This window comes from Microtus ochrogaster, chromosome 6 (genome assembly GCF_000317375.1).
Source record: "Microtus ochrogaster isolate Prairie Vole_2 chromosome 6, MicOch1.0, whole genome shotgun sequence".
NCBI lineage: Eukaryota > Metazoa > Chordata > Mammalia > Rodentia > Cricetidae > Microtus > Microtus ochrogaster.
In genome coordinates this window covers 11013977-11028817 of record NC_022013.1, presented here as the reverse complement: position 1 = coordinate 11028817, position 14841 = coordinate 11013977, and the positions used below count along the sequence as shown (strand labels likewise).

The following is a 14841-nucleotide window of genomic DNA, read 5'->3' as shown; positions in this document are numbered from 1 at the left end:
ATCTAAGCATAATTGTTTTTGTGTGTATGTAGAAATGTTTTCAAATCTTGAATAGGTTTTTAAAACAAGTATTATAAATTTTATTTTACTTTGTGGTGTGGGAGAATGGTCTGTATTCTGTCAATTATATTTAAAATAAACGTTGATTGGCCAGTAGGCAGGCAGGAAGTATAGTTGGGTCAAGGAGAACAGGAAAATTCTGGGAAGGAGGAAGCCCATTCTTCTGGAAGAAGCAAGATGTGACTGTCTTGCTGAAAAAGGTACCGAGCCATGTAGCTAACATAGACAAGAATAATGGGCTAATATAAGTTATAAGAGTTAATAAGAAGCCTGAGCTAATGGGCCAATCAATTTATAGTTAATGTAGACCTCTGTGTGAGTTCTTTGGGACTTAATGACTGTGGGAACTGGGCAGGACAGAAACCTCAGACAACTTTGTGTGCATACCTGTGTATGCTAACGTATAAACATGCTCACGTGTATGTGAGTATACCTGTGCGCATGAGCATGTATGCATGTGAAGGCTAGAGAATAATCTTGGGTGGTGTTCCACAGGAGGCATGAAATCAGGGATGTAGAGTGCTCCAATTTGGCCAGTATTTGCTCATTTTCTGGAAGAACTTCCAGTAGAAATAGATTATGTGATTGTTTGATTATACTCGATATTATTGTTGATATGTTGAAAGGATTAGCTTCACACCGCATTCCTACTGTATCTTAGCTAGTGAGTGCTACTGTTTTTTTTTAACTATGGCAAGTGTAATTTCCAACATTTTTCATTGTTTTTCTTGTATAAATGGTATAACTTCTCTTATCACCACACTGGCATCTGTATGTGGTTGCATATGGAAGGTAGAAATTAATGTTGGAAGTCTTCCTCAACCACAACACCTTACTTTAAAAATATATTTTATTGGGGGCACATAAATATACCATGTGTGCACATTGAGGTCAAAGGACTACTTTCAAGACCATATGGGACCCAGGGATCAAACTTGGGTTATTAGGTGCAACAGTAAGAGACTTTACCCACTGAGCCATCTTGCAGATCCTCCAGTTTATTTTTTGAAACAAGGCCAGTAAGTCATAAGGGCTCTTCCTGTTTCTGCTTCCTTGATGATGGAATTATAATGTACTGTTGTGCTTAGTTTTTTATATGGTTTCTGTAACATCAAACCTAGTCCTAATTATGCACAGCAAGCATTTTGCCAACTCAGTCTTCCAGCCCAAAAGATGTTTTATTTCAATACTGATTGTATACATACTAATGTGACAAGTCCTGCTGAGTGCAATGCAATGGTAAAAATTCAATTCATCTCCTTAACCCCAGACTGGTACTATTTGTGTATCTTACAGATTGCTCTTCCCAACATAAGTTATGGTTTATTCACTTGGGTAAATCTATTTTATAGTGTTGACTTCCCTCAAATACTGGTGTTTACTTGTTAAATACTTATTATTTGTAAATACTTTCTATCTTCAGATAAAAGACAAAATTTATAGTTTGACTCTGAATAGTTGGCAAGGGATTCATAAGCTGCTAGTAGGTTGTAACAGCTAGTGTCCATGTTTATCTAGTCTCTGGTTCACCATGATGTGAACTGCTCGGCTCCACTAGCTCCTCCATGACATGATAAACTAGCACCTCGTAAACTGTGTTTCTACTAGATATTTGTCACAGCAATACAAAAGTAATCAGTGGGGAAACTTTTAGTACAGCTATGTTGTACTGTCTAGTACCTTTCCATTTAAACTTGAAGAATTTACCTTAAACATTTAAGATACATCTAATGGTAATGTAATAACTTAACCTCTCTACCTCTGGCAACTTATTCTGTTTTGTGAGATTGAATCTCACTGACTTAGGGTTTTATTTTTGTGAAGAGACACCATGGCCATGGTAACTCTTATAAAGGAAAACATTTAATTGGTGCTCACTTATAGCTTATAGGTTTAGTCCATTATCATCATGGCAGAAAGTATGGCAGTGTGCAGATAAGACATGGTGATGGAGAAGGAGTTAAGAATTCTATACCTTGATCAGCTGGCAGAAGGCAGACAACTGGTTTGAATTTCTAAGACCTCAAAGCCCACCCTGTAGTGACAAACTTCCTCCAACAAAGCCACACCTATTCCAATAAGGCCATACTAATAGTGTCACTCCCTGTGGACATGAGTGTAAACACTCAAGTATTTAAACATATGAGTCAATGGGGGCCATTCCTATTCTAACCATCACACTCACTAAGTAGCCAGCCTGGCTTTACCTCCCAGTGTTCCTGTTTCAGTCTTCCAGTGCTAAGACAACAAGTGCCATACTTGAACTTCCTCACATTTGAAGTAATTTTGCTGGATAGAGAATCTGTCAGATCACTACAGTTTTTTCCCAGTATTTTAACTATATTTGTTCCATTGCCTCTGGATTGTAAGTTTTCTATTAAGAAATATCCTACTATTTTTGTAATGGTCTGTCCTGTCTCTTTTTAAGAGACAAGCCATAACCACTCCCTCCCCATCCACTGAGGCAGGCTGATCTTCAACTTCCAGCCTGAGCTCCTTCCTTTTCTGTCTCCCTTTTGAAGAGGCAGCTTCTGCCTCTCTCCACTTCCCCCCTCCACCAATTCTGTCTCTCTGTCTGCCTCTCTGCTTTTCTCCCCTTCTCCCTTTCCCCTTCATATCCCACTAAATAAATATCTAACCTCACTCTGCGCGGCGTACCTATCCATGTCTCTGTCTCTCACCTGCCACGTGGTTTCCTGCCTGGGACCAGCTGCCTTCAGAGACCTGCAGTATGGTCTTGTGGCATGCCCATCTGTATGTCTCTCCTTGTGGCCTGCTGCAGCCACTCAGGGAACTGAGCCTTCCCTGCCTGGGAATGGCTGCTCTCAGTAAAATGGATTATTAAAAATATGCTGCAGGATCCCTGGCAGCGGCAGGCAGCAGGCCCTGAGAGTAGCCATTCCCAGACAGGGACTACTGCAGGTCCTGGAGCAGTGGCTGGTTCAAGGCAGGGAGACATATGGCAGTAGGCAAGAGACAGAGACATGGATAGGCACTCCATGCAGAGTGAGGTTGGCTATTTACTTAGTGGTTATGGAAGGAAGAAGAAAAGGGGAGAGGAACAGAGAAGGGAAGGAACAGAGAGACAGAGAGAGAATGAGAGAGACAGAGACAGAGAGGAGAGAAAGGAGAGAAGGGAGAGACAGAAGCTGCCTCTCTGAGAGGGAGACAGAAAAAAGAAGGAACTTAGGCTGGAAGCTGAAGATCAGCCTGTCTCAACAGATGGGGTTGGGAGTGGGTGTGGCTTGTCTCTTAAAGAGACAGAACAATCATTACACGAGAACTGCTGTTTGCTGCCTGCTGCCACAGGGCCCACTGCTGTGGCATTTTTAATGAATTCATTACAATGTTGAGGATCCTCTGTTGAGACAGTTTTCTCTCACTTCTTTCAAGATTCTTTTTGTTTGACAACAGTTTTTAATTACTCAGATGTTTCTTCAAATTTGGAAGCTTTTGGCTATTAACTTCTTCCAATAATATCTTCACCCCCTTCCTTCTCCCCACTTTTTAGAGGTATTCCTCAGGTTTGGTTTTTCTACTAAGTCTTCATAGATTCCATTTTCTAGGGAATCCTTAAAATTTAGATAGTGGTATGCACATACCAGCACAGGAGTACCATGTGATGTTAAAAGTAACCCAAAATGGAAAAAGCAGTTGAAAAACAGAAAACATTTGAGGGAAGTTGACGTTATGAAATAGATTTACCCAAGTGCATAAAACATATTTTATATTGGGAAGAGCAATCTGTAAAGATAAATACTACCAATCATAGGGTTAAAAACAAAAGGTGAAAAAGAGAAAAACCACAATGCATAAGATTCATAGATTTCCAGTTTTTAGCCCAAGGGCAAGCTCTGATTGCTTATGAGAAAAGCAACATGCTTGAGATGTCAGAAGACAGTTAAGAAGACAGAACCTTAGATAAATGAAGTTGAGTTCTGACGGGAGAAATCAGTGGAAAAACTAAAGTCCCAAAAAACACAGACATACAAGCCACCCCAATTCATGCTGAAAGATGAAGAAAAAAAAAGAAATACATATGTATAGAAAGACCCACGAGTACCCCACCACCACCAAACAGCTGGAAACTTGAAAAAATGAGTACAGCACAGGAAAAATGGCTCAGTAATAAAGGCACCACCCAAGTCAGATCCTTGGGACCCAAATATTGGGGAGAGAGAACTAACTAATACTATGTTGTGCTCAGTGCACCACCAGTATGCTGAGACATACTTGTACCCACATACATATACACAAAAAAGTATTCGCAATTCTTCTTCCTTGTGATCCTATATGCTAAAACCACAAAAGTAAGCCTCTATTTAAAGAAATTATCTTTTGTACTATACTACTACCAATAGTTGACAATCACTCTGTCTATGATGGGATATGGGGACTAAACCAAAGACTTTATATGTGATAGACAAGTACATTATCACTGAACTATATATTCTCAAGCCTTTCTATACTTTTACTTTTGAAATAGGTAGGGTCTCATTAAGGCTTGCCTTGAACTCTTTCAGTATCCTTGTAGGTCCCTGAAGCTATTAACTAACTTAGTTTCTCAAAAAGCTGAGTGTACCACCTTGAAATTCTTATCTGTGCCCACAGGCTGACTAGGAAAACTTAATTAAGTGATCCTGGTGGATATATACTAACTTTTTAGTTTCCTAATGCATATCAGCCAGTGTTTAGCAAATAATATTTTCATAGTGAAAGAAATAGATATTAAATTTTATCCTATATAAATGATACTTCAATTATACATATTTAGTTTAAAAACCACCTAGGGTGGGGCTGGAGAGAAGGCTCAGAGGTTAAGGGCATTGCCTGTACTTCCAAAGGTCCTGAGTTCAATTCCCAGCAACCACGTGGTGGCTCACAACCATCTGTAATGGGGTCTCTAGTGCCCTCTTCTGGCCTCCAGGCATACACAAAGACAGAATATTGTATGCATAATAAATAAATAAATAAATATTTTTTTTTAAAAAGACACCTAGGGATCACTTTCTTCCGATGGGGAAAAAGACAAGGCTACCTCCCTATCACTGCTATTCAGTACTGTCCTAGTGATCCCTTGCCATGTAATAATGAACAAAAAATAATGAGGGACAAACAAAAGAATAAAGAGTAAACAGAAAAAAATAAAAGTGTCTATATGATGTAATAATTTACCAGTGCATACTAAGAATAATGAAATAATAAATAGACTAGGCGTTTATAAAGATACAAGATTATGACAAAATTAATTGGGTACTCTGGGGTTTATACAAAAGAATAAGGTAGTTTTATGTTTATTTATTTATTTTAGTTTTTGGGACAGAGTTTCTCTCTGTAACCCTGGTTGTCTTGGAGCTACCTCTGAAGACCAGGGTAGCCTTGAACTCACAGAGACCCACCTGTGCCTGCCTCCCAAGTGCTGGGATTAGAGGTGTGCGCCACCAAGGCCCAGCTTGTAAGCATTATTTTTCACTTAAAAATATAATGGTGCTCATAATCATAGTAAGAACTAAATTAGATATATGTAAGACAGCTTCTTAACTACAACAGATATTTCATAAATATTATTCCTTATTCTGTTTTCTTTAAAGAATGGAATCTTTTTAATATATTAGTTATCCTCAAAGCCTTAGGATGACTTCACATTGATAATTAGTAGAGCTGGGGAGATGGCTCAGTAGACAAAAATGTTTACTGTGCAAACACGAAGACCTGAATTTAAACTCTTAACATCCACATAAAGTTAGACATAGCAGTTTCTGCCTGTAACCCCAGGCATTAGAGCATGGAGGCAGGTAGATCCTGAAAGCTTGCTGGTAAGCCAACCTAGCCTAAACAGAAAGATTCCAGTTCAGTGAAAGATCCTATCTTAAAACAACACAGAGAATGAGAGAGAAAGACATCACATATCTCCTGTTCTATCCTGCACACCCACACATTAGCATGCAACACAAACACACACACACACACACACACACACACACACACACACACCAATTAATAGTGGGACAATAATAAGAACTGAACTCTTAAGTCTCTGCCTTGGAAATATTCTGGAATCAGATAGCTCTTTCTGAATATTAAAATATAAAGCTCAGTGGTAGAAATAACAGTTCTGTGTAAAAAAGAAAAATGAGCACAGGGAATTAGGAGAATCAAGTCATTGGTTTTATTAATGTAAGAAGTAGCTCAGGATTTAACTCTGTGGATTCAAGTAGTGGCTTTGAAAAATATGAGTGCTGCCCTGGAAATTTTCCAAAGCCTCTTTCTTTTCTCTCTCTCCTCTCTCCTCTCTCCTCTCTCTCTCTCTCTCTCTCTCTCTCTCTCTCTCTCTCTCTCTCTCTCTCTCTCTTTCCTTATCTTTTTCTTTTTCTTTTCTTTTTGGGTTTTTAGAGACAGGGTTTCTCTGTGGCTTTGGAGCCTCTGCTGGAACAAGCTCTTGTAGTCCAGGCTGGCCTCGAACTTGCAGAGATCTACCTGCCTCTGTCTCCCAAGTGCTGGGATTAAAGGCATATGCCACCAACACCTAGTTTCCAAAGCCTCTTTTAAGATTTAAAATTCTATGACCATTCTATTTAAACAGCCTTATAATGGAATTTTGAATTTATTTAATTTATGTATTTCTGTGTTTGCCCACATGAGTTTGTGTACTATGTATGTAAGAAACCATAGAGGCCAGAAAAGGGTATCAGATCCCCTAGAACTAGAGGTACAGGGGATTATGGAGCTGTCCTATGGGTCCTGGAAACCAAATCCAGGCCCTTTGCTGTTGTAGGAGGCTGCTAGTTTGTTCCCAACTCCTCAGCAGCAAAATAATCAAACAGAAACCATATTAACTGGAATACTGTTTGACCAATAGCTTAAGTGAATCTCTGGCTAACTCTTCTTAATTTAACCCATCTCCATTAATCCATGTATACTACAAGGCTGTGGTTTACAAGGGTAAAATTCCAGCTTCTGTCTTTGGTGGGGTTACATGTGTTCTCACTGACTCCACCTTCTTTCTGCCAGTGTTCAGTTTAGTTTCCCCCGCCTAACTCTGTTCTGCCCTGCTCTGCTATAGGCTCAAAGGAGTTTCTTTATTAACCAAAGGTATTCACAGCATACAGAGAGGAATCTCACATTACCTTCCCTTTCTGTTTAAATAAAAAGGAAGGTCTTAACATAGTAAAATTACATATAACAAAGCAGGTATCAAGTAAGAATTATGTTTACAATATTTATAGCTACTTTATCTTTTATCATAGCTAAGGAAAACTATAACTACATATTCTTCAACTCCATTAAAGACTCCAGAATGATATAATATTATCTAAGTAACAGGAAATGCATTATAACAGCTTCTAAAACTCTAGAATTGACAGAGACATCTTGCTGCCAGGACAGTCACCCAAAGTTCTTCTGCATCATTGGGGCATCCGTCTTCAGCCTACAGGGCCATAGTATCCAACAGACTTTCCCATGAAGCAGGACATTTCAAAGACGGTTGTGCCTATATTGGCAGATTGTCAGTCACTTTTTTGGGTCTTGTAGAATGTCTGGCAGTCTTTTTCAGGAAGCAAGAACCCTGAAGTAATGTCTCACCTTTAAGCAAGTTCAGCAATTATTTCTCTGTGGGCCTTGCATGTCCAGTTTATACAGCAGAACATAAAGCAGCCCAGGCAAGAGCAGTTTCTTGCCCAAATGGCTAGTAAACCAATAACCATCTTCCTCTTGATATAACTGGTGCTGCCAAGAGCAGATGTGTCTCACTGTCATGAAAAGTCCTAAGTTCTTAAAACATTTTAAATGTCATATTCTGAAAGTCTCTGAAAGGTTTGAAGACTATCTGACTGAAATATATTTCTATATATCTAGAAAACCTAACTAACATGACTGACTAATATAGATGATTATCTATTAACCTATATTTCTTAATTACACATTACATATTTAAATGAGCTACAGAAACACAATGCCTTAATCAAGAGCAGAAATACATATATAACAAAACGGACCTTAAATTTCTATCAATAAACCAAGATCCACATCAATGCATATTATTCATCTCTATAAAATATCCCCCTTTAGCCGGGCAGTGGTGGCGCACGCCTTTAATCCCAGCACTCAGGAGGCAGAGGCAGGCGGATCTCTGTAAGTTCGAGGCCAGCCTGGTCTACAAGAGCTAGTTCCAGGACAGGAACCAAAAAGCTATGGAGAAACTCTGTCTCAAAAATCAAAAAAAAAAAAAAATAAATAAATAAAAGAATATCCCCCTTTAAATGTAAACAAACATTTATAAACAATATATGGGAAAACAAGCATAGTTCTCTCCTAACTCCTTCCTGCTTTTTGTTGGGCGAAGTAATTTTTTGGGGTGTTTACAGTGACCTTACAAGGGGTCTTGGTCCATCAAACCACATTAGTCTGGAAGGATTCCATAGGTTCTCATCCTTTGTGGAAATAAAAGAACTTGTTTTCCAAAGCAACATATCCTTAGACGCGAATTTGGAAGTCAAGGAACCTTTAGACCATATATGTTGGTTTACCTTAGCAGCCCATAAGCTAATGAAATGTCTCTCTACTTAGCTCATTTACAATTAAAAAATTCAAAGAAAACACAATAATATACATAATCCAGATTCTCAGTGTATATTCCATCTTTACATGGCTTATTTTTCTTTATTCCTATTACTTTTTCTACAAGTTAACTCTGTATATAAACACATTATTTTTTAAAAACCATTTATTTCTTTTTATAACTCTTTATAACTCTCTGTACTCTTTTCCTTCTCACTCTCAAGCCTACATACATTTATCCAACATTGTGACCCATTTAGAAGTATTTCCCATCTGGATTTGTCTTTATTGCATGTGTGTGTGTGTGTGTGTGTGTGTGTGTGTGTGTGTGTGTGTGTATGTGCGTGCGTGCGTGCGTGCGTGCGCGCGTGCGCATGCACCTAGAATTCCTTCCCAAACTCTCTCACATTTTAAGTGGGTTTTAGCTGGTCACGTTAGTGCACCAATTTGTTGTAGGAGGCCACTAGTTTGTTCCCAGCTGCTCAGCCACAAAATAATCACACAGAAACAGTATCATTTGCAATACTGTTGGACCAATAGCTTAAGCATATTCCTGGCTAACTCATATCTTAATTTAATCCATCTCCATTAATCCGTGTATCGCCCCAAGGCTGTGGCTGACAGGGTAAAATTCCAGCATCTGTCTCTGGAGGGGCTACATGTCTACTCACTGACTCCATCTTCTTTCTGCCAACATTCAGTTTACTTTTCCCTACCTAGCTCTCTTCTGCCCTGATCTGCTATATGCTCAAAGCAGTTTCTTTATTAACCAATGGTATTCATAGCATACAGAGGGGAATCACACATTACTCACAAGAGACATAAGCTATCAGAGCCATCTCTCCAGAAACCATAAATAAAATAGTAAAACACTGATTCAGAAAACTCTGTCTTCAAACTACAAATTTTCTAAATAGTAAAAGTATTTCTCTCAAAATACATTTCTCTTGACCAGAAATGATAGCATACACCTGTATCTCAATACTGGGAGGCTGAGGACTTGAGTATTGGACTTGAGTATAAGCCCAGCATGGGCTACATAATCAACGCTTCACGTTGAACAGAGAAAGAAAAAACAACAAACAAAGAAACAAACAAACAAACAAAGACCCAGAACTCCATTACATTAATAAAAAAAACCAGCATATTTTTGTTAAGTCTTTCATAGTCTAGTCACATAAAATTACAAAGAATGCAGCTAGGCCCATAATACGTTTATTTCTTTAGTGCAGTTTATAATACTTAATTGTCAAAGTAAGCATCTCTATGAGTCACCAGATCTTATCCTGTATTTCTCTGACCTGATGTTTCTAACTAGAAGAACCAGGACTGGGAGAAATAAAAAGTAGGTAAGAACCTAAGGAGCTTAAGACTGAGGATTTACACAGTTCTGAAATGGAATATCTCATGTAAGAAGGGTCTTCATAAAATATTCTTACTTTGAAAATTTTCCACTAACAAACTAAGACTTTTGTTAGAATATCCATGAATATCACAAAACAACCCCAATTACATCTTAGTAAACTTACATACACCTAAAGCAGTAGTTTTCAACCTTTCCAATGTTGCAACCTTTAATACAGTTCCACATGCTATAGTGAAACCCAACTATAATATTATTTTCATTGCTACTACATAACGGTAACTTTGCCATTGTTATGAATCTTAATGTAAATACTTTTGGAGGTTTGTTAAAGGAGCTGTGACCCACAGGTTGACAACTGCTGATCTCAAAGGTTTTTCGCTTTAGATCAAGAGGCCTGAGACACAATAAAACTAGTACTACACTTTACATGTTGACTTATAACTATAAATATCTAAAAGGAATAGACTCAGATACCTTTAAACAACAAGAAAAGCAAAAATAGGAAAAGGAATTGAGTCTAATTTTTCAATTAAAAATGTTAAACTCATTAAATCAGAAAGGGCTTTCTATAAGGAACACAGAGAAAACTACAAGGAAATAAAAGGCAACTGCTTGACTTACTGGGTTATCTGTGGAATCATCAGCCAACTGTAAACCAAAATAGTCTCGCTCAGTCAAATCAAGATGCTTGAAGACTATATCCAACAGAACTTGCCCCTGATCATGTTTCTGGAAGAAAAATAATACAAAACCATCTTTATGGTGTGTTTATGCTTTTTTTTCTCCCTTTTCGAGACAAGTCTCACTAAGTAGCCCTGGCTGGCCTTGAACTCACAAAGATTCACCTGCCTCTGCCTCCCAAGAACTAGGATTAAAGGTGTGCACTGTATGTTTTTAACCTTGCATAACTTTTTGTCCTTTTTTACTACAATGGCCATTTTTTTTCACTAATGACTTCGTGGAGAATAAAGTTTGACATGTGAACAGTTTTTAAGGAAAACCAGTTATAGAGGAAAATAATAAATATGAAGATAAGAAACTTTTGATTGAAAATGTCTCCTGTAGGCTATTATCATGGTATTTTTGTTATTATATAGCTACTACAATAACTTATGTATTTGTGTGTATATATATATATATATGTGTGTGTGTGTGTGTGTACATGCATACAAGTCTATGCTATTTCTCTATGCCTTTTATTTTTATACTATAAGAGTAGAAAGGTTACTACAGTTTAAAATACAGCTTTGTATAGAAGTCACAAAAGCAGCAGATGAAAAAACTTTGAAGGAAATTTGAGAAAGGCCTTTGATTTGACAGAACAAAACATAACAATTACATAATTTTAGAAAATATTTAACTTTAACCTTAGCAAATCAGTAATGTAGACATTATTATTCCCATGTTCCAAAGCTACTAAATATGGTACAGAAGAAATGATTGAATAATTTATACTAAGTAATAAGCAAAAATAGATAAAAACAGAAATTAACAAGTTTATCAATAATAATAGAAATTAAAATGAGAAGTCACAATGATATGCCATGAGTAGATAACAAAAAATAAAATGAGTAAGATAAAAATACTTATTTACCTATAGAAATACGAAATGATACAATTTGTAGGGAAAAAATTAGAAAACTGTGTGTGCATGCAGAAGTATCCAACTGTGTGTACATGTGGAAGCACCCATCTGAGTGTGTATGTGGAAACATCCATGTATGCATACAGAAATAACAATCTGTGTGTGTGTTTGTGTGTGTACGGAAGTGCCCATCTGTGTGTGTGTTTGTGTGTAAGCACCCATATGTGAGTGCGCATGTGGATGGACCCATTTGGTTGTATGCATGCAGAATCACCCATCTGTATGTGTGTGCATGTGCGTGTGGGAGCATCCTTTTGTGTGAGAGCATACAGAAGTAACCATCTGGGTGTGTGTGTATGGAATCACACATCTGGGTGTGTGCATATGGAAAATCAGAGGTTGATGTCAGTTATCTCCTCTGTTGTGCTCAATATCTTTTTAATAATTTTACATTATTTTTACACTTATCTATGTGTGTTTACACAAGTGCACATGTACATGCAGAAGCACACATGTGGGGGCAAGAACTGAAATTTCAGGAGTTAGTTCTCTCCTTTCACCATGTGAGTTGCAGTGACTAAACTCAGGTGGTCAAGACTGTCAACCTGTACCTGCTGAGCCATTTCGCTTGCCCGTCTCTAATTTTTGAGTCAGAATCCATCACAGAACCCAGAGTTCATTATTTAGGATAGCCATGGATGGCCAGAATCCTAGATCCCTTGGATCCTCCTGTCTCCATACCCCAGCATGGAGCTACAGACAGGTGAGGTTATGCTAGCTTTTAATATGAGTACCGAGGATCTAATTTCAGACTCTTGCATACTTTCCATACTCGCATACTTTACTTCCAAGAGCCATCTCCTCAGAATAAATTTCTAAGTATTAAGTAAAAACATTAACTGTATCAACTATTTTAGGTATACCGGAACAGCTAAACAAAATCTAATATTGAAAGAAATAGCTTAAACACATCAGTGTGTTCACTAGAAAACATATCATGGTATATTTTACTATTATTTCTTCTCATTGGCTATAGTAGTCAGAAAGATTCTAAATAAAGTTAGAAGCAATCACAGAGCAGAAAGGACTTTTTTTTTCATAACATAAAGTATGAAGGTACAACAGATTCCAGAGCTAAATAAATCAGCCAATGAGAGGCAATCAAGAACTGAGTTCCCTCCCTTTTGCCTCACCTGCATTCCAGGGCTGGCTATATTTGTGGGCTTTTAACAACTTTATCAGCAACTCCAAGATCCATACCCATACATGACAGCATTCAAGATAACAAACGTATTTCTAAAGTTACTGCACAAAAAGACTATACATCATGTTTTACATCAATATTGACAACCAATGGAAGAAAGTATGTGCTTCAAATGGCACTACTCAATATTGGTGCCCATTTAGTTACTTGTATTAAAACAAAATTAAATACTGATGGAGGTGGGTCTTGTATCTTATCTGTTGCTTTCATTGGTTAATTAATAAAGAAACTGTGTGGCCATCTGATAGGGTAGAATTTAGATAGGCGGAGTAAACAGAACAGAATGCTGGGAGAAAGAAGCCTAGTCAGGGAGTCGCCATGATTCTCCCACCCAACACAGACACAGGTTAAGATCTTCCCTGGTAAGCCACACCTCGTGGGCTACACAGATTATTAAAAATGGGTTAGATCAATATGTAAGAGCTAGCCAATAAGAGGCTGGAACTAATGGGCCAGGTAGTGTTTAAAAGAATACAGTTTCCATGTAATTATTAGGGGCATAAGCTAGCGGTGCGGGAGCTGGGCGGCAGAACGCAGCCCCGCAGCTCCTTCAGCAAAATACTGCTGCATTCTCCACTTTCCTCTTCCCTCTTCCCATTCTGATTAGCTGGTCTAGGGGAAAGACTAAGCATTACTTTTTAAAGCTACTACGGAGAATCTAACACACTCTTCTCTTCTGAACAAGATGAAGTAGTCTCATTTCTTTGCTATACTTCCAGCTGAAATGTAAATAATGAACTAATTAGAACATAAAATTTTTAAATTTTGAAACAAAAGCTACCATAAGGCTTTATGCAATGAAATGGAGATGCTAAGAATAAAAATAAAAAGGGACTGGAAAGATGGCTTAGTGCACTTGTTGCTTTTGCAGGGGACCTGATTTCAGTTTCTAACACTCACATGGTAGGTAGCGCATACCCATCCATAAATCTAGTTCCAGGGAATCTGAAACCCTCTTCTGCTCTCTATGGGCACCAGGTGTACACATACTACACAGACGAACATGCAGCAAAACAAATACATATAAAACAAAAAGTAAATAATAAATTTAAAAATATAAAGAATAAAGACAACAAGTTCAACTAGGAGATGACTGTACTAATAGTAATACATGACCTAAACTAGAGCATGTAAGATGACAAAGTGAAATGACCTATTCCAAAACAACACATTTGCAAAAAGGTTGTTGGGGAATATTATTTTAAGGTGTGTTACTTTTGTTTATGCTATGGAACAAATGTTTAATGATGTAAAAATGTGTTGCTTTTGTTTATTTTGCATTTATTTAACTCTGTGAAGCTGTGATTCTTTGCCTTTAAACCATCTAAAACACCTGATGGTTTAATTGCTTAATGGCTAATAGAAAGGCTGGAAGAAGGACAGGCAGGACTGGCAGGCAGAGACTATAAATAGACGGAAAAATGAGGAAAGGAGGGAGCAAGATAGAAGAAGGAGAGGAAGACATCAGGAGCCAGCACCCAGCTACACAACAAGCCACTGAAAAAGTAGTAAAGAAAGGTATATAGAAACTAGGAAAGATAAAGGCCCAGAGGCAATAAAGAGGGGATAATTTAAGAAAAGCTGGCAGGGACAAGCCAAGCTAAGGCTGGACATTCGTAACTAAGAATAAGCCTCCATGTGTGATTTATCTGGGAATCAGGTGCTGGTTCCCCCAAAGAACAAAGACCAAAGAGTAAAAAGCCAAAAGAGTAAAAACAATACAATACAATAAATGACATGTTGCAGGAACTCCTTCCGCTCCTTCAGCCAATAGCCACTGAGATACCAGCCCATTGGGGCGTGGCCTCTCTCCCTTTAAAAAAGTGGCCACTTAAGATCAACTCCAAAAAATCAGTTGCCTTCCTTTACACTAAGGACAAGGAAGCAGAGAGGCAAATCGGAGAAGCATCACCTTTCACAATAGCCACAAATAGCATAAAATATCTTGGGGTAACTCTGACCAAGGAAGTGAAAGATCTATTTGACAAGAACTTTAAGTCTTTGAAG

General features: G+C 37.9%; 1 protein-coding gene across 2 annotated transcripts in view; it reads right to left on the bottom strand.

Moving 5' to 3' along the window:
* The window catches only part of Ptpn4 (protein tyrosine phosphatase, non-receptor type 4), a 184202-nt gene that overhangs the window by 106318 nt on the left and 63043 nt on the right, over positions 1-14841 (bottom strand). For both annotated transcript variants that reach the window (XM_005348266.3, XM_026779657.1), the window contains exon 3: positions 10607-10714. In XM_005348266.3, coding sequence (XP_005348323.1) covers positions 10607-10714 — 108 coding nt within the window. The remainder of the gene's footprint in view (positions 1-10606; positions 10715-14841) is intronic.